The 22,860-nt window shown below is 45.4% G+C and overlaps 1 protein-coding gene across 2 annotated transcripts in view; it reads left to right on the forward strand.

The window, feature by feature from the left end:
• Positions 1-14,278, forward strand: part of MASP1 (mannan binding lectin serine peptidase 1) — a 78,241-nt gene extending 63,963 nt beyond the window's left edge. Inside the window, exons 11-16 of one of the 2 annotated variants that reach the window (XM_038748877.1) lie at positions 6,183-6,317; positions 8,755-8,868; positions 10,346-10,531; positions 10,993-11,060; positions 12,801-12,900; positions 13,370-14,278. In XM_038748877.1, the coding sequence (XP_038604805.1) occupies positions 6,183-6,317; positions 8,755-8,868; positions 10,346-10,531; positions 10,993-11,060; positions 12,801-12,900; positions 13,370-13,560 (794 nt within the window). In that variant the 3' untranslated portion in view covers positions 13,561-14,278. Of the gene's footprint in view, positions 1-2,689; positions 4,483-6,182; positions 6,318-8,754; positions 8,869-10,345; positions 10,532-10,992; positions 11,061-12,800; positions 12,901-13,369 lie in introns of those variants that run through there. The other variant, XM_038748876.1, reaches the window with a different exon arrangement.
• The last annotated feature ends 8,582 nt before the right edge of the window (positions 14,279-22,860 follow it).

Genomic DNA, 22,860 nt, shown 5'->3' on the forward strand with positions numbered 1-22,860 from the left:
GACTGAGCCCCCTTTTTCCTCTCCTCCTCCCCACACCCCTGCCCTACCTCCTTCCCCTCCACACAGCACTTGTATATATGTTTGTACAGACTTATTACTCTATTTATTTTACTTGTACATTTTTACTATTCTATTTATTTTGTTAATGATGTGCATCTAGCTTTACTTTTATTTATTCCAATGACTTGACACCTGTCCACATGTTTTGTTTTGTTGTCTGTCTCCCCCTTCTAGACTGTGAGCCTGTTGTTGGGTAGGGACCATCTCTATATGTTGCCGACTTGTACTTCCCAAGCGCTTAGTACAGTGCTCTGCACACAGTAAGCACTCAATAAATACGATTGAATGAATGAATGAATGAATGAAAGCGGAAAGCTAGGGGTAGGGGAGGTGGAATGGTGCAAAAATGGCATTGGGGAGCAAGAAGGAAGCCCACTCCTTCCCCTTTCCCAGTGAGTCTTGGGGAGAGAGAGAAGATGAAGCCCCCTCTGGAAAGGGCAGCAGGGGAATTGAGTGCAGGTCATTGGATCCCTGAGAGTAAAGGAGCAGTGTTTCAGACTAAACTGACAGCTGAGTTGATTTGAAGTCAGGCAGCTCGAAAAAGGTGGGTGCATGTCACCAGGACAGCCACTCCTGTCCTACGTTCTCCTGTGTATTCTGGCTGAGCTGGATGCAGGAGGGAAGCAGAAGCAGGAAGAGGTAAGGTGAAGGAATGGCCTCTTCTTAGCAGTGGCAGTGTCCCAACAGATATTCCAGCATTGGATGATCCTGACTAGCCGAGGCACCTCAGCAGTGACAGCTCTGTATCTGCGGGCTGCTCTGTGTCCTGGCAGGTATTTGCTAGATGCTCACAGAATCATAGAGGCCCTAAGGTCCAGAACACTGGGAAGGAGTTCTGCAATGCCCACCTTGACTGCCCTTGCACCCAGCCAAATGTGGATCTCCTCATCGTGTGTCTGGTGAACAGGCATGTGACTGTTGAGCCAAATTTGTCTTCAGCAGCAATCAACTCCTTACTATGACTAGTCTGTGAAGTTCTACATAGCCTAGCCTAACCTGAAAGATGGTTGATGTTTAACAGGGTCCAGAGAACACCCGGCCCAATTGATCAGTTAATGGTATTTATTGAGCACTTTCTGTGAGCAGAGCACTGTACTAAGCACTTGGGAGAGTAGGATACTCAAGAGTCAGTATACACATTCCCTACCCTCAAGGAGCTTCCAGTCTAGAGACTTGGCCGAGAGTGCAAGTGCCGTGTGTTCCCAGTGGACAAAAAGGGCATGTCCCAGGGACGTTGTTGGCCCAAGGTAAGTAAACATGCGAAATCCATTAAGCGAGCAGATGATTTTCCTTTTAAAGCTGCCAGAAAATCGCATGCTAATTAAAGCCCCAGAAATTTAAGAGGCTGCAGGATGAGATTCCTGACTGCTCGCTCAAAGCCTGCTGAGCAGGACCTGCCTGACACCTGGATCCTGTCAGAGAAGTGCACCGCCACCTCACCAAGAATCCACACCAGAGAACCAAGACGGCCCGAGGAGGGATGGTTTGGGCCTGTATCAGGCCTGCCGGGCCAGCTCTGGAGACTGGCTCATTGTGGGCAGGGGGAGCCGACCACGGGACACCAACCGGGAGTTTCGGGGTGTGCCTGTGATGGGTGTTTCCCTCAGTGGATCGGCACAATCCAGACACTTCCTCCCCTCAAGGTACCATCGGGTTCCCCGGTGCAATGATGGGTGGTGCCGGGAGGCATTCACGCATCATTGTGGTAGATTATGCCTCCTGACCAGCTCAGTCCCCGGTCCCCATAAGGCATTTTCCCAACAGCCCCTTCTAAGAGGTCTAATAATAATAATAACTGTGGTGTTTGTTAAGTGCTTGTTATGTGCCAGGCAATTAGGAGGGAACAATATAACAATAAACAGACACATCCCCTTACTGTGTGCAGAGTACTGTACCAAGTGCTTGGGAAAATAGAGAAGCAACGAGGCTTAGTGGAAAGAGCACGGGCTTGGGATTCAGAGGTCATGAGTTCTAAACCCAACTCCGCCACTTGTCAGCTCTGTGACTTAACTTCTCTGTGTCTCAGTTACCTCATCTGGAAAATTAGGACTAAGACTGTGAGCCCCATGTGGGACAACCTGATAACCTTGTATTTTCCCCAGCGCTTAGAACAGTGTTTGGCACATAGTAAGTGCTTTACAAATACCATCATTATTATTACAATATAGCGGTAAACAGACACATTTCCTGCCCACAATGAACTTACAGTCTAGTGGACAAGCTAAGGAGCACTAAATGCTCAGCCCACCTCATTTTATTTGTCAATCCTATCCTACTAAGCAAAAGAAACCTAGGCCCTGAGAAGAACTGGAAATTCTCAGGCTCACTCAGTGACCTTAGGAACAGACCCCTTGAGTCTGACAACCTGAAACCTGAAAGACCTCCTGGCCTCCCTTAAATAGGCCTTTCCTTATTTTTATGGGAGAAATAAAGACTAAGTTCAGCAGGGCAAGAAGGAGGGTGGATAGAGAGATTGAGAGGGGGAAGTGTCCTAGGCTATGGGGAACCAAGAGGCTGGCATAATCTAAACAGCATCAGATGACAATTTTCTCTGCGGCCCTTTCAGTTTCCTCTGACCACAGCTCTCTGTTTGTCTCTCCTACACCCCTCCCTCTCTCCCTCTCTGTAGTGTGCGGCCAGCCGGCCCGCTCCTTGCCCAGCCTAGTCAAGCGGATCATCGGGGGCCGTGGGGCGGAGCCGGGCTTCTTCCCCTGGCAGGCCCTGATCGTAGTGGAGGATACCTCGCGGGTGCCCAACAACAAATGGTTCGGGAGCGGAGCTCTGCTCTCCGAGAGCTGGGTGCTGACGGCCGCCCATGTGCTGCGCTCTCAGCGGCGAGACCATACTGTCATCCCCGTCTCCAAGGAGCACGTCACAGTGTACCTGGGCCTACATGATGTGCGGGACAAATCGGGCGCCGTCAACCGCACGGCCGCTCAGGTCATCCTGCACCAGGACTTCGACATCCGGACCTACAACCACGACATCGCTCTGGTCCAGCTGACGGAGCCCGTGCCCCTGGGGGCCCACGTCCTGCCAGTCTGCCTCCCGGAGCCCCAGCCGGAGGGCCCGCTCCCGCACACCCTGGGGCTCGTGGCCGGCTGGGGGATCTCCAATCCCAACGTGACCGTGGACGAGATCATCAGCAGCGGCACGCGGACCTTGTCCGACGTCCTGCAGTACGTCAAGTTGCCCGTGGTGCTGCACGCCGAGTGCAAAGCCAGCTACGAGTCCCGCTCCGGAAACTACAGCGTCACCGAGAACATGTTCTGCGCCGGCTACTACGAGGGCGGCAAGGACACCTGCCTGGGGGACAGCGGCGGGGCCTTCGTCACCCAGGATCCCAGCAGCCAGCGCTGGGTGGCCCAGGGGCTGGTCTCCTGGGGCGGCCCTGAAGAATGTGGCAGCAAACAGGTTTACGGGGTCTACACCAAGGTCTCCAACTACGTGGGCTGGGTACGAGATAAACTGGGCCTCCCCGATGCCCTGGGGGAGCCTGAACCGGAGTGATGAACCCCCATCCCGGTGGATGTGCCATCGGACTCTCGGAAATCTCGGCTCCTGTTCCATGATGAGACGCTCCCCACCTATACACTCCAGTCGTTCCCGGATGCATGTCACACTTTGAAAGAGAAAGGGTCTCCTACAGGCTAGAAAGCCTGGGGGTCTGTGAGTGTCCATTCTCTCACACCAACCGGATCAGGTTTCTCTGAACCTAAAGGGTCTGTTGGACTTAGCTCAACCCCTTCTGTACTTCACTCCGTAGTCCACTGAAGTTACCGGCACCGTGGCAGGGCCTGTGGGCTTTGAGCCTGTGGCCCACTCTACGGGCGGGAAGCTGGGGTCCCACGCATGTCTGTGTCTCCTTTCCCTCCCCACCCTCCTGCCTCTTCCCCACAAGGTGTTGTGGCTTCTCTGAGTTTAGAAATGAGTGAGTCTCAGGCTGTGCGGTCTGCAGGTGCTGCCGACTCTCGGCTGACTTTGATGGGGAGCCAAACTTCAAATCCCCACATGCTAATTTGCACTCAGATTGGCACTTCCACTGAGAGAACAGAGAGATAATCAGGCAAGCTGCATCTCAGGTAGTTCTCCTACTGTGACTGTAATCCCAAGCTCCCTCTGGGAATGTGGCAGCAGATGACACCAATTTAATCCATTCAGTCATATTTATTGAGTGCTTACTATGTGCAGAGCACTGACTAAGCGCTTGGGAGAATAAGATATAAAAATAAACAGACACATTCCCAGACCACAGTGAGCTGACAGTCAATTAATGAATTTCTTTTTCACCTAGGTCAGCTGGCTCCAAATTCCAAAGGCAGCCACAGGATCTCAATGGTAGATGGACCAGTAGATGGAGAATCAATCAATCAATTGAACAAACAATCAATCAATTGTATTTATTGAGCACTTACTGTATGCAGCGCAATGTACTAAGCAGTTGGGAGAGTACACTATGACAGAGTTGGCAGACACATTCTCTGCCCACAGGAAGCTAGAAACCCTTTCACCCCCCCAGCCCTACTGCCTCATCCCATCTCTATGAAAGCCGGAGATAATAATAATCATTAATAATTAAGGTATTTGTTGAGCTCTTACTATATGCTAAGCACTGTTTTAAGCACTGGGATAGATACTAGGTAATCAGGTTGACCCACGTGGGGCTCACAGTCTTAATCCCCATTTTAAAGATGAAGTAACTGAGGCCCAGAGAAGTGAAGTGACTTGCCCAAGGTCACATAGTGGACAAGTGGAGGAACTGGGGTTAGAACCCATATCCTCTGACTTCTAAGCCCGTGATCTTGCCACTAGGCCATGCATCCAACCAGCTCACTCACCTGCTCATACTCTTCTAACATCCCTTACTTATCCTTCTAAGTTTCTTACTCTATCACTCGTATTCCATCGTGGACTGAACCAAGAACCAAAGATTGCACAGAGACAGTCTTTCTGCCCCTGACTTATCTCCCTGCTGCTACCTCCGCTTCCGTTCCAAGAGCCATTCTGAAAATGCCATCCACTCCGTTTGACCACATCTCCTTGCCCTGGCCTGTTTCAGAGGAATTTAAGCACGCACTCCAGATAAGTAGCTGGCTTCGAAGAGATCGACGGAAAGTATCTATTTTTCTAATCAGCTGATGATAACCACGTACAAGAGTATGCATTGCAAATGTAGAAAATATTATATTTTTTATATTTCATATTGTACGCTTTACCATTTTGTCAGGGGTCGAAACCCTGCAAATCTCACTGGGGAGGCTGAAGCAGAAAATAAACCCCTGTGAAGTCAAACTCTCTGTCCTTAGAGGTTTCATTGTGTGTTCTTCGTTTTCTGAAAGGTAACACTGTAAGGTCCTGTTTCCCCTACTCCTTCTGACCGGGAACTTCCTCTTCACTGAGTCAGCAGCTTCCCCTCTGAGACCAAAACCTACATCCTGTCATTTATTGAGCCATGGCTGGGACACATGTCACCAGGCAGGAGGGAATCGCTTCTACACTGCTGCACCCAAGGCTCGAGGGCAGGGTGGAGGGTACAGGGGGGAGCGGAGGTATTCATTGCCATGGCTGGCACTTAGATCCATTCATTCGATTCATTCAATCGTAATTATTGAGCTCTTCCTGTGTGCAGAGTACTGTACTAAGCACTTGGGAGAGTACCATACAACAATAAACAGACACATTCACATTCCAGGGTGGGATTCCTCACTCCTACCTTTACCAATGACTTGTGTTCCAGAATCACAAGCTTTAATAATGATCAAAATAATAGTGGTGGTGTTTGTGAAATGCTTACGATGTTCCAAGTGCTGTACTAAATGCTAGGATAGGTACGAGATAATTAGGTTGGACACAGTCCCTGTCCCAAGGGGGCTCTTAGTCTAGAATCAATGGAGGGGTGCACTGGGAGGAGGATGGTAGGAGGTAGGGAAGATTCAGTAGGTGGAGGGAGGGCTCCTCCCTGGATCATGGGCCCCACCCCTTCCTCCTTGTGGGAAAGGGAAATGGCTGAGGAGGTGAAGGGAGAGGGGGAATAGTAGAAAGTTTTCCTGGGGCCTTCTGTGCCTCACAAGGCAGTCTCCCAAAAAACCATTCCCAAAGGCCTCACTCTTATGCCCTTACAGTGTGTGGAACCCCCAAGTTCTCCAGGACACAGCTGGCCAGGATTGCCAATGGACATCCCGCCCAGAAGGGGATCTCACCATGGATCGCCATGCTGATCAGACACATGGGACCCTTCTGCGGGGGCTCTCTCCTAGGTAAGAAGAAGGTGGAAGGAGAGTGTTGGGGGGTGGGGCTCTCTTCTGTGCACCCCCCTCCGAGACGGGCTATGTGATTCCATCAGAGAGGGCAAGACACAGTGTCATCCCACTTGTGTGGTGGATGTAGGCAGCCCCAGAGAAATAGGGGGGAAGTTCTCTTGGGCCTGCTCAAACAGGAACCCATTGTCTAATGGCCCTGGGGTAAGGCGGACAGAGTTATTCACCAGATTGTTACTTGGGAGGCAATTTTTCCACACTGAGGCTGTAAATCTTGCTCTTTGCTGTCTGCCCCGGTCTGACTAGAAGCTCCCTCCCTCTTCCTGCCAGACACTAATGTTACTGCACAGCTGCCCAACTCCTCTCCAAGTCAAGAAGAGGAGATTTTCCTGTAGAGCAAGAATTTGCAAAACAGTCAGGGAAAGGGAGGATTCTTGTTACAGGGCAAAGGACTGTATGGGTTATTGGCTGCAAAGAGATTGCCTCCTCCAGACAGAAGGGAAATTCCCCAATAGAGTGAAGGTTAAACCATCTTCCAACCGCAAAGCTGATCAGCAACTGTTTTCTGTCTTGCCCAACCTGTTACCGTATATACTGGCCTTCGTTTCTTGCTAAGGATCCCCAGGACAACCAGCTGTCCTGAAACCACTTTCCCTCCCTATCTAAACTTTTACCTACCTGGTTTCCTATCCCTGTTTACTCTGAAAGAAAAACATTTTGCTGAAAAGCAGTTGACCTTCTCTTCTTCCCTTAAGAGGGCCCGGTGCTGACTTGACCAAGGCAGCCCTTTGGTTTGGTTCCAGTGACTCAAGTTTCAAACCACATCTTCAAAAACTCCTCTTGCTCATCCTATCAATCCTCTACTTGGGCCATGGAAAACTCTTAACTTTTCCCCCACAACTCCCCAAAAAGCTGAGAGGCTGACTCATAATGCCGAGAGATTCCCAGTAGGTCATGCAAAGACTGTGGGGAGCCTGACAAGGAGATGGGTAGTCCTGTACAGAAATCCACAAAATCCTCTCCAACTTGTCCTTTAGTCCTTGAAAATCAATCCCTGTTGCCTAAGAGCTAATTAAACCTGGAAAGTAAACTTGTGGTGTCTTCTGGACTTTCCCCAAGACAGAGGCAACATGGAAACTGAGAAACAATGTGTCCTGGGGCTTAGACATTCAGGAACCTGGAACTCTGAGATGGCGTGCCAGGAAGCTGAATTGGCAAACTGATAAGGCTTCAATGCACCTTTTCCCTTGTGTAAATCTCAGGGTTAATCTAGACTCCTTGGGCTCTGTGGGTTCAGGGTTTTTTGTTTTGTTTTGTTTTTTATGGTATGTGCCAGACACTGTTCTAAGCACTGGAATAGATCCAGGGTAATCAACTTTGACACAGCCCATGTCCCACATGAGGCATACAGTCATAACCCCCATTTTACAGATGACATAACTGAGGCTTAGAGAAGTGAAGTGACTTGCTCGTGGTCACACAGCCTACAAGTGGTGGAGCTGGAACTAGAAATCGGGTCCTTCTGACTCTCAGGCCCATGCTCTATCCACTAGGCTACTCTGCTCCAAGTTGGAATTGCTCAACAGGTCCCAGCTGAAAGAGCATCTGTGGACCCAAGGATTCTGGAAAGGTAATCTGATTCTCAATCCTCCCCAGGGATCACTGGCCCAATTCAATTCAGGAGCCCCAAAGGCTAGAACCAGATTTTATTGAGGCCTCTAGGGTAGGAAGCCACTAGCCAATCGATCTTGGCCAAGTTGCTTCTAATTTCCAGTCAATCTCAATACTTTCCACTTCAAGACAGAAGCAATCAAAATGGCCTCCCTCCCTGGAACCAAAGCTTTGTGTGAATTTTTGTTAGTAAAACTCTGTGTGGCGTGGCGGAATGGAATATGGACACCCAGCTTCTTAAGCAGGTACGTCATTCCTGGTTCCATGCCAATCACATAATTGTTCAAAAACATGGGAGCAGCTGCTGGTTTTTCCCATTATAAACAGTCAAGAAAGAAGCCAGCTGGTGGGAGCCTGATTGAATGGGACTCGGTGAACCAGCCAATTAGGATTTGGCTTTCCCCGGAGTTAGTTTTCCACATTTCGGCTGACTGATCTCCATTGAACCCAATGGATGTGGAGGGGCGGGGATTGGGAATCAACATCCCATTTGCTTGAACTCCATATTGGACCTGTAATTTAGGATCAGTCATTTGCTCTGACTCCATTCACCCACCCTCGGATCAGGTTTACTGACTTGGGATTGTGGACCCAGGAATTCAAGTCCCAGTAGTATTTGGCAAAGGGCCAAAGTGCTAGGAAAATGCAAAACATTCCTATTAGAAAGGAAGAAAGACGTCCTGAAGCTCTAGTCCGCAGGAGGCTTTTGCAGTATATTCATATCTTTTGTCCTCTAGGTAATAAATGGATTATTTTTGTTATCTAGGTAATAAATGGATTGTGACAGCTGCTCATTGCCTTCATCGACAACTGGAGTTTGAGGATTCAGTTTTGCGCCTCTCTGACATCCTCAGCCCCTCGGATTTCAAAATAATCTTGGGTGAGTAAGAGAAAGAGAAACCTAAGTCATGAAACACAATTCAAGGAATGTAAGGTGAACTGTAAGCAGGACTCACCACACGATTTGAGAAGTGGATTAGTAGCGAGAAGCAGTGTGGTCTTGTGGAAGGAGATTGGGCCTGGGATTCAGAAGACCTGGATTCTAATCTTGGCTCTGCCACTTGTCTGCAAGTTATTTAACTTCTCTGTGCCTCAGTTACCCATCTATAAAATGGGGATTAAGACTGTGAGCCCTGTTTGGGGCAGAGCCTGTGTTCAACCCAATTATCCTGTACCTATCCCAGTGCTTAGTAAAAAATTAAAAAAAAAAATTATGGTACTTATTAAGTGCTTACTTTGTGCCAAGCACTGTTCTAAGCACTGGGATAGATACAAGTTCATCAGGTTGGACACAGTACCTGTCCCACATAGGGCTCACAGTCTTAATCCCCATTTTACAAATGAAGTAACTGAGGCAAAGAGAAGTTAAGTGATTTGACCAAGGTCACACAGCAGACTGGTGACAGAGCCGGGATTAGAACCCGTGACTTTGTGACTCCAACCCCGTGCTCTAGCCACTAAGCCATGTTGCTTCTCTACACTACAGTACAATTCTGTACTGTGTCTGGGATATTGTAGGTGCTTAATCAGTACCATAAAGAAGAACAACAAATGCCATAAAAAAGATAATGCCGCACATATCACCTTCCAACAGTAGTGGTATTTGTTAAGCACTTGCTATATGTCAAGAACTGTATTAAATGCTGGAGTAGATATTAGATAATCAGGTTGGAGACAGAACCTCTTCCAGAAGGGGCTCACAGTCTATGTAGGAGAGAGAACAGATATTCAATCCCCATTTTGCAGATGAGGAAACTGAGAAACATGGAAGTTAAGAGACATGCCCGTTCTCTCCCTGAAGGCAAGTGGCAGAGCGGGTTAAGAACCCAGGTTCTCTGACTCACAGGCCAGTGCTCTTTCCACTAGACCACACTGCTTCTGGCTCCCAATCTACCTATCTAATCATGTGGTGGTGAATCAGTGGAAAAATATAACTACCATCATCAATGTTGCTAACTTGTACTTCCCAAGTGCTTAGTGCAGTGCTCTGCACACAGTAAGTGCTCAATAAAGACAATTGTATGAATGAATGAATGAAACTGCAACTGGCAATGACTTCTGTAAAGTGATAAAAAGTGAGAGTTCCCTGAACCTTTCTCTTCCACGAATGGACTTTAGGTCTGTGAGCAAGTTTCTTACCTTCCTTGTACCTCTGTTCTCCTCTCTCCAAAATGATGTGACAAGCATCTTCCCAACTTCCTCACAAATGGAGATTATGGAAGTGACCACAACTCAGGATGTGAAAGATTCACAAAGGACAGCAGCTCGTTGAGAATTTCAGGGAGCAAACTCTCCAAGGAAGGGGAATTCTCTCTTCTCAAAGCCTCACCTCCTTCTCCTGTCTTTTCCTCACCCAGGCAAGCACTCAACATTAAAGAAGGATGACACTGAACAACATCTCTATCCAAAGAAGATCATCTTCCACCCATCCTACCAGGCCACCACGTTCGAGAATGACCTGGCTCTGGTGGAGCTGTCAGAGCAGGCAGTACTGAATGACTACGTGATGCCCATCTGCCTTCCAGATGGGCCCCAGCAGGAAGGTAGGTGCCTCTTTTGCCACCTATTATAGAGCAGGGTATCGTTTCATCGCCCAAAGCATCTCCACTCTGTAAGTGCCCCATGCATCTGCAGCTAGTAACTGGTTTGGACCAGCTCTGGGGAGCAGACCTGCCATTTTCCCTAGACCTTTTCCAACTATCTACATGGGGAGGTGATGTGACCTAATTAATCAATCAATCAGTGATATAATTTGAGCACTTACTGTCTGTAGAGCACTGTACTTAGTGCTTGGGAGAGTGTAATTCAAGAGTTGGTAGACACGTACCCTGCCCACTCAGAGAAGAAAACTGAATTTCTTCAGTTGAGGCAAAAGACCACCCCTTCTTCATCTGCCAGTTGTCTTGGATTCTCTTGGCAAAGTCAGGGTGGCCAGGATGAAGCCTTCCCTTGGGGAAGTGAAGGAGATGGCCCAGATGCTCATATAATTTTCTCTTACTTTCAGGTACTATGGTTCTTGTCAGTGGCTGGGGAAAGCAGTTCTTACATAGGCTCCCGATGTCCCTGATGGAGGTGATGTTAAATGTGTCCTATCTAGAACAGAGTGCCAGCAGGGCATCTGACAGATTTCCTCATGTTTTTCAAATTTTTTCAAAGAGATTGGAGGGAAAAGTAATGCAAGTTCAAAAGGATTCTCAAAACCCAGATTTATCTCTCACCATTTCCCCTTGACAGAAGTCAATCATCAGTGGTATTTATTGAGCACTTACCATGTGCATAGCATTGTACTAAGTGCTTGGGAGAATACATTGCAACAGATATGGTAGACACATTGTCTGCCCACAATGAGCTCACAATCCAATCAATCATATTTATTTATTTTAATTTTTATGGTATTTGTTAAGTGCTTACTATGTGGCAGGCACTGTAGTAAGTGCGATGGTAGAGACAAGCCACTCTGGTTGGACAGAGTCCCTGTCTGACATGGCACTCACAGTTTTAATCCTCATTGTGAGAGGCAGCATGGCTCATTGGAAAGAGCCTGGGCTTTGGAATCAGAGGTCATGGGTTCAAATCCTGGCTCTGCCAATTGCCAGCCGTGTGACTTTGGGCAAGTCACTTAACTTCTCTGGGCCTCAGTTACCTCATCTGTAAAATGGGGATGAAGACCGTGAGCCCCCCGTGAGACAACCTGATCACCTTGTAACCTCCCCAGCACTTAGAACAGTGCTTTGCACATAATAAGTGCTTAATAAATGCCATTATTATTATTATTATTACAGGTGAGGTAACTGAGGCACAGAGGAGTTAAGTGACTTGCTCAAATTCACACAGCAAACAAGTTGGGGAGCCGGGATTAGAACCCAGGTCCTTCTTGTTTCCCAGGTCCATGCGCTTTCTACTAGGCCATGCTGGGTGTTTACTGTGTGTGAGAACCCTGTACTTACTGCAACTACTGGACTATTACAACTCTGAGCTTGAGTAAACATGTGGGTTACACAATGAACAGGATACCCAGTCTCCTAAAGCAGTTCTGTGTTCCCGGAGACTTGTGAAATTCCTCTTGGATATCATCAGGCTGATTCCCAGCTGGGCTGTCATTCACCAGTGAGCAAATATGACTGCCTTATGCAACAGATTAGGGAAGCAAAGATTTAGACCAGTGACTTTGGATTACTCTGATGGCCCAGAGAAATGAGTCCGTTCATTGGTCTTAAGGAGACTCAGAGGTTAAATATCAGGTACCCTAAACTGATAAACAGAAACTGGCTTCTGGTGTTAACATTTTCCATTTTATTAATTATACATGTTTTAAAATGCCTTATTTTTCCAAAAGGCTTTATATTATCAATTTATCACTAATCAATCAATGGTCTTTACAGAATGCTTACTAAGTGCAGAGTACTGAACTAAGCGCTTGGGAGAGAACAATGCAACAGAGTTGAGAGACATTTTCCTTACCCAAAATGATCTTGCATCATTCACCCAAACCTTAGGTTGGGCAACTGAGTAACAGATAAGAGAAGTATTTTGATCCAAAGCCTGACATAGGGCAATAACAGAGGTGGGATTCAAACTCAGAATTCTAGGCTTCCAGACCCACTATTTATGGCTTCTCCCTCCCATCATCACATGTCTCCAAGATAGGTCAATGCTATGGTGACTCCCAAGTCATAGTTTAGACTATCTTTATCTTCTCCAAGAACTTGGGAGTTGTGGTAGGAATCAAAAGCAAGAAGATAGGGAGAGGAGATTTTTGGGCCAAGGAACAATAGTACATAAGAACAAACAAAAAGCAACCTTATATTCTAGATTGAAGTCCCAATTGTGGATCATAACACCTGCCGGAAGGCATATGCCACGCTGCAGAGGAAAGTTTCAGATGACATGATCTGTGCTGGAGAAAAGGAAGGTAACTCTGCCCCTTTCCCTTCTGGGTAGAAAGCAAGAAGATGGAGAAAGCCCTAGAGAAGGTCCTATAGGCAGTAGCGGAGACTTTGACTGGGATCAGTGGAATAAAGCAATTCGAAGGCACGGGAGATGGAGATTAGGGTAGTATCAAAGATAGTGGTGGTGGAACAACGTAGCATCACTAAATGATTCACAGGAAAAGAGGAAAGAGCATGGAGAGGAAGGGTTGGGGGAGGAAAACCTTGGGGAACATTGAACCAGCCTTGTGGGAATCCCTAAGGAAGGAGTCAGATGAGGCCCATGAGGCAAGTTCCAACCAGTCACCACTAGGAAAACGTTTGCACATTCCTCTAGTTATTGTTTCCAGTGGGCTTAGAGTTGGTGCCTTTGGCTGAGTCAGGAATCGTTTCTCTGGAAACTATATGGATGGCCTCTGTGCCTTGCCCTCACTCACCTTTCTTCTCGCTCAGGTGGGAAAGATGCTTGTTCCGGTGATTCTGGGGGCCCCATGGTGACCCTGAACAGGCAGAAAACCCGATGGCACCTGGTGAGCACTGTGTCCTGGGGAGATGGCTGTGGAAAGAAGGACAGATATGGAGTGTATTCTAATATCCACTGGAATCTGGCCTGGATTCAGAAGGTTACTGGGATCCAGAATTAGGTTCACATCTTCCTCCAGCTAAGACAACAGAGCTTCCTCCACCCCCTGCTCCCTCCTTCCCTGCTCTTTAAAAAGGCAGTGCTTGCTAGCTCTTCGCCAACAACTGACTTGGACAGGAAATGTCTTGGGTACATTTTCCCTGATTGTAATGTGTAACTGCTTCAGGGGTGAATCCCCAGTTTAGCCCTGTAACATTCAGCCCTGCTTCCTAGGGACAACAGAATCCCTTACAATCTGCAGCAGTAAACTAGAGACCAGATTTTTGAGCTCTGGTTTGAACTGCGCTAAGTGACGAATGGTTCGTGTCAAATCATTCACTCTCTGGCTTGGTTGAACTGCGGAAGACCAAAGAATTGTTAGTCAAGAGTCTGAAATAAGAAGCTTGACTCAGGGACTAGAGACTCAGGAATTGCAAGTTCCAGTTTGACTGCATCACAACTTTTGAGTTATTTGAACAAGTTATTTAATCTTTCTGTTCCTCGCTTTCTTTACCTGTAAAATGAGGAGAATGATACTAAACTACCTCATAAGATTGTGAGAATAATCGGCAAAAATGATCATGGAGAGATTTTCAGAGTTAAAATAGCATAAATGTGTTCTAACTAATAGTTTCCTCTGGTTCTGTTATTTGCTCTCTCAGAAGAGTGGAAACTGAACTTATTCTATGTCCCCCACATTGTGGAAAAAAGACATTAAAGTGTTTAAAGTTCTCCATCTACTGAAAATCTCTTTGCTGTTATCTCCGATAACCACAGTCTTCACCATCTCCTCTATTCTCTACTCTGCGACCCTGACTGAGTCTCCCAGCTCATCTCATTCACTCAGAAACTTTTTAATGCTCTCTTTCAGTAATCTCTCTCTCTTTCCCTCCCTCCATTCAGAAACCAAACTTTTCCCCTCAACCGTTTCAATCAGTCATATTTATTGAGTGCTTACTTTAAGTTCATTGTGGGCAGGGAATGTTTCTGTTCATTCATTCATTCAATCGTATTTATTAAGCGCTTACTGTGTGCAGAGCACTGTACTAAGCACTTGGGAAGTACAATTGTTTTATTGTACTCTCCTGAACGCTAGTACAATGCTTAGTACAATACACAGTCAATAAATACTATTGAATGAATGCTAAACACTTGGAAGAGTACAATGTAACAGAGTTGGTAGACATGTTCCCTGCCCACAACAAGCCTACAGTCTAGAGGGGGAGGCAGACATTAATATAAATAAACAAATTATGGATCTGTACATAAGCACTGTGGGACTGAGTGAGAGGAGAATAGAGTGCAAATCCAAGTGCAAGGGTGTTGCGTCAAGGAGAGGGAGAAGAGGAAATGAAGGCTTAATCAGGGAAGGCTTCTTGGAGGAGATGTGCCTTCAATAAGACAGAAGATGAGGAGAATGATCACCTCTGGAATAGTGTCTTCAGTGTCTCCAATCCTCACTGAATGATAAATAAGATCACCTGCAGCTGGGTTTCTCAGATCTACTAAGCACTGTGGCTCAGTGGCAAGAGCACGGGCTTTGGAGTCAGGGGTCATGGGTTCAAATGCCAGCTCTGCCGACTGTCAGCTGTGTGACTTTGGGCAAGTCACTTAACTTCTCTGTGCCTCAGTTACCTCACCTGTAAAATGGGGATTAAAACTGTGAGCCCCTCGTGGGATAACCTGATCACCTTGTAACCTCCCCAGCACTTAGAACAGTGCTTTGCACATAGTAAGCACTTCACAAATACCATTGTTATTATTATTATTATTATTATTACTCTATACCTAATGATTCTCTCTTTAGTCCTGAATGTCCAGCAGTCTCTCTATTTTCCCTGGTTTAGGGGTTTGATGATTTATTCTGATGACTTGACACCTGTCCACATGTTTTGTTTTGTTGTCTGTCTCCCCCTTCTAGACTGTGAGCCAGTTGTTGGGTAGGGACCGTCTCTATATTTTGCCAACTTGTACTTCCTAAGCACTTAGTACAGTGCTCTGCACACAGTAAGTGCTTAATAAATACAATTGAATGAATGAATGATGATGATGGCATTTGTTAAGCACTTACTATGTTCTATGCACTGTTCTAAGCACTGGGAGAGATACAAGGTAATCAGGTTGTCCCATATGGGGCTCACAGTCTTAATCCCCATTTTACAGGTGAGGTAACTGAGGCCCAGAGAAGTTAAGTGACTTGCCCAAAGTCACACAGCGGACAAGTGGTGGAGGCAGGATTAGAACCCAAGACCTCTGATTCCCAAGCCTGGTCTCTTGCCACTGAGCCACGCAGCTTCTGAGTTAAAAATTCAGAACAAATTATTAAATTGCAAACTTCTAAAACATTTTTAACTCCTCTGTTTAGCCTCACTTCCTTTTTTACCTATGCTCATACATTTTCTCATATCCTGGCTCTCCTGAACTTCCTTCAGATCTCTTTGTATCACTCTTTTCTTCTGGGAAATTAATCATGCACTACTATCAGTCAGTCAGTCAGTCATATTTATTGACCACTTACTGTGTGCACTGCATTATACTAAGACCTTGGAAGAGTAAATATAACAATAAACAGACATATTCCCTGCCCACAATTAGCCTACTGAAGGCCCAGAGACTTGAAAGTATTCTAAATGGTTCAACAATGCAGTAAAAATCCTGATCAAATACTATACCCTGAACATCCTGGGCTAAGTGAACTTTCTCAGCTCCCTTGAGTGGATCATCTTCCTTTTCTTCTGTTTGCTTTTGACCTGCCTTTGAAGTGCAGATTGTGAGCAAATGGGTGGGAAGCAGTTCTCTTTCTTTGTGGAGTTAACACTGTTGGTCCTCTACAAGTGCTCTCATTACTATTATGAGCAGTAATGATCGCATAAGACTAGCATTGAGAAGGAGGCACTTGTTTCTGAGGGTAAAAAATGAAATAAAAGTCTTAATGGGGTTAAAAGCTGCTTACTCTAAGGAATATTGGCTTTTCTTGTTTTATTGCCTTCCTTAGCTGTATGGATAGGAAATGTTACATTAAGATAGGATTGGCAATAAATTGTTAGCTCTAGAAGGTGTTAGAGAAAACTTGAGAAACTTTCAACCTAGAATAGGGACATGCTCTCTGAAAATCATTTCGGGTGGTGATAAGTAGGAAAGTGGGAAAAAAGATCACTCTCTTACAAGTGTATAAAAATATTATATATATATGTATAAATGGTATTTATTGAGCATTTACTGTGTGCAGAGTATTGTTCTAAGACTGAGACAGACATTAAAATAAATTACAGATAAGTACATAAGTGCTTAAGGAGTACAGATCCAAATACAAAGATGAATCAGAAAGGAGGGGGAGTAGGGGAAATGAGGGCTTAGTTGAGGAAGGCCTCTTGAAGATGTGATTTTAATGTGACTTTGAGGGTGGGGAGAGAGATGGTTTGTCATATATGATGGGGGAGGGAGTTTCAGGTCAGAGGGAGGATGGGCACAAGAGGTAGACCATGAGATGGAAGAGATTGAGGAACAGTGAGTAGGTTGGCACTAGAGGAGCAAAGTGTGTGGGCTGGGTTGTAGTCTAAAATCAAGATAAAGTTGGAGGGGGTGAACTGATTGCGTGCCTTAAAGCCGTTGGTAAGGAGTTTCTGTTTGCTGCGGAGGTGAAGGGGCAACCATTTGAGGTTCTAGAAGAGTAGGCGGATGTGGACTGAACATTTTTTTTAGAAAAATGACCTGGCCAACAGAGCATGGTAAAGACTGGAGTGGGAAGGAACTGCAGGCAGGGATGTCAGGGAGGAGACATAATCAGTGCCTGGATCAGTATGGAAGCAATTTGGATGGAGAAGAATGGGTGAATTCTAGAAATGTTGGGAAGGTAGAACGGAGAATATTTCCTGACAGATTGAACAAGAGGGTTGAATGAGAGAGTTTTGTCAAGGGTAATGCCAAGGTAATGGCCTCGTGAGGCAGAGAAGATAGTGGTTTTGTCTACATTAAAGGAAAAGTCCGAGGACAACAGGATCTGGGTGGGTATATGAGTTCTGCTTTGCCCGTGTTAAATTTGAAGTGTCGGCAGGACATTCAAGTAGATATGTCCTGAAGGCAGGAGGAAATGTGAGACTGCAGAGAAGGAGCATATGGAGAAACAATGTAGCTTAATGAACAGAGTACGGGCCTGGCAGTAAGAAGGACCTGAGTTCTAATTCTAGCTCTGCCACTTGTCTGCTGTGTGACCTTGGACAGGTCACTTCACTTCTCTGTGCCTCAGTTCCCTCATCTATTAATTAGAGGCTAAGACTGTGAGCTCCCTGTGGAGCTAGTACAACATCCAACCTGAATTGCTTCTATCTATCCCCGTGCTTAGAACAGAGCCTGGCACATAGTAAGAGCTTAAAAAAAACATTATTATTATTGTTGTTGTTGATGATGATGTTAAGGAGAGAGATCAGGGCTGGAGAAGTAGATTTGGAAATCATCTGTGGCTAAGATGGTAGTTGAGGCCCTGGAAGTGAATGGGTTCTCCAAAGAAATGGCTGTAGGTGGAGAATAGAAAGGACCCAGACCTGAACCTTGAGGGACTGAGGATGGGGGCTAAAGAGGAGCCTGCAAAAGGTATTGAGAAGGGGTTGCCAGAGAGATAGGAGGAGAACCAGGAGAGGACAATGCCAATGAAACCAAGGTTAGGCAATGTTTCCAGGGAAAGGCTGTGGGTCACAGTGTCAAAAGCAGCTGAGAGGTCAAGGAAGATTAAGGTGAAGTAGAGGTCATTGGATTTGGGGGGAAGGAAGTCATTGGTGACCTTAGAGAGGGCAGTTTCCATGGGGTAAAGTTGGTCAGTCATATTTATTGAGCACTTACTGTGTGCAAAGTACTGAACTAGGCACTTGGGAGAGCATAATACAACAATAAATTGACACATTCCCTGTGCACAATAAGCATACAGTCTAGAAGGGTAAAAGTGGTGGAAGCCAGATTTAAAAGGATGAGAGAGAGAATTGGAGGAAAGGAAGGGGAGGTGATGGGTGAAGACAACTTAATAATAATAATAATAATTTTGGTATTTGTTAAGCACTTACTATGTGTAAAGCACTGTTCTAAGTACTGGGGAGGTTACAAGGTGATCAGGTTGTCCCATGTGGGACTCACAATCTTAATCCCCATTTTACAGATGAGGTAACTGAGGCTCAGAGAAGTGAAGCGACTTGCCCAAAGTCACACAGCTGACAAGCGGCGGAGCCGGGATTTGAACACATGACCTCTGATTCCAAAGCCCGGGCTCTTTCCACTGAGCCACGCTTCTTCCCCAAAGGTGATCAGGTTGTCCCACAGGGGCTGACAGACTTAATCTCCATTTTACAGATGAGGTAACTCAGGCCCAGAGAAGTTAAGTGACTTGCCCAAAGTCACACAACTGAAAATTGGCAGAGCCAGGATTTGAACCCATGACCTCTGGCTCCAAAGCCTATGCTCTTTCCACTGAGCCATGAGAGGAGATATACATGAGCATGCTTGAAAGCAGTGGGAAAGAAGTTATTAGAAAGTGAGGAGTTGAAGATGACAGTTAAGGAAGGGGCAAGTGTTTCAATAAAGTGTGAAGCGATGAAGTTGGAGGAGCAGGTAGACTGGGTATGATTTTGAGAGGAGGTAGATCTCTTGAGATTCTGCTAGGAATGAAGGGAAAATCATTCATTCACTCAATTGTATTAATTCATTCATTCTATTGTATTTACTAAGTGCTTACAGTGTGCAAAGCACTGTACTAAGCATTTGAGAGAGAGTCAAAGAGTGGGAAGGAAAAAGGATGGGCTAGTGAGAAGCAAGGAAGATTTTAGGAAGATCATGGTTTCATTTTCATCAATAAAATATGAGGCCAGATCATTAGGGACAAGATATTTGGAGTAGGGTGAGGGAAAACAGATTTGAGGAGGGAGTTAAATATCTGAAAGAGCTGGCATGGCAATGGGCATGGAAGTCGATAAAGGATGGGGAATGAATAACTAAAGATCACATTTACATTAACCCTTTGCAACCCCTCTCCAAGACTTTTCCCAAATTACCCTCAAGGATTAAGCAAATCAACAAGAATTACATGACTATTATGCTGGGAAAGTGACGTCAATCAGTTTGGTCAATTGACTACCAAATTGACCATTCAATTTTGGGCAATTATAAAAGCCAGTTATCGACACTACTAACTCTAGTCCTCACTTACTTGTTTTCCCTAATTATAACCATTTTCATGGTAAGATTTTTGATGGTTTAGGGAATCCATGATTTGATTTTGGAAATGTCAGGGATTGGAAATGGAGGTAGACTTTAGGCATTTGGTTTTTAGCAATTTGATTTGTTCTATGCCCACACAAAAGTGATTTCTTTCTCCTCCTGAATATTCTGTAAGCTGGTTAATCAATCCTTAAAATAGCAAGAGTTGAGATAGATGGATAAAAACTCTTAGTTCTGATATAAGGTGTGTTTCCACTCTGCATTTTGACTAGCATCCAATAGCAGAATCCAGGGAATGCTCTATGCAACATACGATGTCAGAAGAAAGTTTTGTGTCTATGCTCACTGCAATGGATACATCATAGGTCGTAATCGACGGGCTGTTTGGACATTGTGATGTGAGCTTTCTCAAGGAAGAGTTTTTTAAGAAAGCAACATCTTATAAAAGAAGTGAGTGTAGTTGGATGGACAGAGAGATAAATAGCTAAGAATAATGTCTTGGATGGATAGACATCTGCCTTATACTCCTTTCTGAAATCTTTTCTAATTCTTCACATGAGAGGACCTGTAGTTTTAATTGGTCCCAAGATATTCCCCTTGGACATTTATTAGAATGTCCTGTTTGTGAAGAGAGGCAATGAATGCTGTCTTTAAATGAGGTACTCCCACATGAAATAACCTATGTTGGGTTAAAAGATACAGATATGTTCTTTGTATCCCTCCATTCATAATACATACACAAATCATAGTAGAGAGCCTGGCACATAATTAACATTTAACAACTGCCATAAAAATTACACAGCAGGGTGGTGGACACTCTTTGCTTCAAGCCAAAAAAAAAAAAACTGGCACTAACATCTGACTTCAGTGAAGAGGAAATTAGGAGGCAGAGTGGGAAGAAAGAGGACAGGAAAGATGAAAACCCAAAGCCATTACATTTTTAAAATCCATTGGCCTTTATGGGAACACCCAATTTTGCAACTCTGACGCCAGAGAGAAAACCATTGAATTCTCTGAAATCATAAAAAAGGGGAAAACAAAGCACTGATAGTGCTGTACTACTTTATTTGTTCCCTGAAAATGATCAGGAAAGGATCTTTTGGAGGCAAAGAAATTTTGTTTCCCAACAGTGAGCTTCTACTAAGGAAGAAGACCTAGAAGAGCAGTGGAGAACTTCAAGGAGAGCAGAAACAGCCAGGTCAGACCAAAATGTTTCCTGATAAGAAGGACACTGATAGCTGACTTTCCTTGAAGGAGGGCTTGGTCAGGTCCTGGTGGGGTGGGAGACCAGTTGGGGAGATGCTAGGAACTTTTCAAGTGTAGCACAGGACTGAGACAGAGGAAGTCAACTGCTCAGAGCCATTAGTGCTCTTCCCAGGACACAGCAGTGGCCCTAATACCCGACATTAAAAGAGCCTCAGGGGAACTAAATAGGCAGCCAATTTGGACCTAAGCCCCAAAACACTTAACAACAGACAGCTGACAACTCAGAGAGAAATGACATTCATTGTCAGCTGGCTGCGACTCTCATTCTTCTATATCACACATCTTTGTGTTTCTTAAGAGACAATGTATGGTCAATTTATCGAATTGCTGTTAAATTCACACACCCAAGATTTCACAAAGGCTCCACCTTAAAGCTACTCTAAACATGCCTCCTTTTGGTCTGCTTTATGTTTCCCATGTCTTAATCTATGTCTTCAATCGAAACCCCACTCAGAAAAGCACTAATAAAATGGTTCTTGGCACTACAAAGGAGACATGCCTCAATCCCGAGGAAGAAGCTAATGGATCAAGGGCAGATATTTCTATAAAACTGCCTTGAACATTTAAATCCCAGAACTTTTTGAATAAGAATTTATTTCATTTGACCAAATTCTCTAAGGAGCTCAATATTTATTAGCTCAGATGTTGAAGAATGGATTAATCTTGAAATAGGCAGAAGGGGAGCAAGCAGGGAGAAAAGATTGAAGGCCCAGTTATGCCAACAATCACCCAACAAGGCCTGGAGTAGAAGAACAGAAAAATGTCCTGTACTTCAGCCAAGCTCCATCCAAGCCATTTTCCTGCCTTCGCCCGAGGCTGACCTTTTTAATCCCGGGACTTTCTGCATGCCCCACCCCTCTTTTCTAGAATGTAAGCCCTAAGCATAAAAATGATTGTATTTGACCTGATTAGCTTGTAGCTACCTCAGCATTTAGTACAGTGCTTGACACATAGTAAGGGCATAGCAAATATTATTGTTATTACTACTAAGTGATTGGATGGAAAAAGTGGTTCGTGGAAGGGGTGGCTCTGTGTCCTTTTATTTACCCTCTAAAACCTATTCCAGTCTTTAACCAACCTGCTTCAATAACCATGCTTAGCACTCGTCTTCTCCCACAATCCCTTTACACATGCAGTTGATGTCATGGCAGAGGTAGTGAGAGAAGGTTCCCCAGGTTCGAACCCTCTCTTAAGGATAAGCAGGAGCAAACTACGTATTGAGTGGGGCCATGAAGAGTATTAGTGATCTTGTGAAGAAATGTTCAAAGGGAGATTTTTCCAGATGGGAATGCTGCAGAGGGTTAGGGTTAAAGGCCTGGAAGGATATTTCTTTGGCGTTTCAGCCAAAGGGAACTGAGCCCAGAATTAGTTGCTGCTTGCTGTTTGTGTGCATGTGTATGTGTGTGTGTGTGTGTTCACATCTCGGAAATCCGATGACCTTAGAGAAGCGAGAAGCACCTCGCCTAGAATTTCTGGTAAAGTAGCCTCTCAACTTCAAGGTCATGTCGCATTTAAAGGATGTGGGCAAGCTTCAACTCACTACATTTTGCATCCTGAACCAAAGAACCTGCTCTCTATCTCTTTCTCTCTTTCTCTCTCTCTCTCTCTCTCTCTGTCCCTCTCTCCCCCATGCTCTAAACACCCCCTTGTAATTGCAGGATGGGTTGTAGGGAATGATTTGGTCCTCTTCAATAATCTCTTACAGTTCCATTTCACCACCCACATCTCACTCTGGTTGCAGTGAAAGACATATCCCAGTGGAGATAGTTTCTAAGCTTGGACTACAAGCAAGAGAAAGAGGAATGCTCAGGGGCAGGGTTAGGAATGTTTATGAGTTTGTCTTGGTGACTGAATG

The sequence above is a fragment of the Tachyglossus aculeatus genome, chromosome 7 (assembly GCF_015852505.1).
Source record: "Tachyglossus aculeatus isolate mTacAcu1 chromosome 7, mTacAcu1.pri, whole genome shotgun sequence".
Taxonomy (NCBI): Eukaryota; Metazoa; Chordata; class Mammalia; order Monotremata; family Tachyglossidae; genus Tachyglossus; species Tachyglossus aculeatus.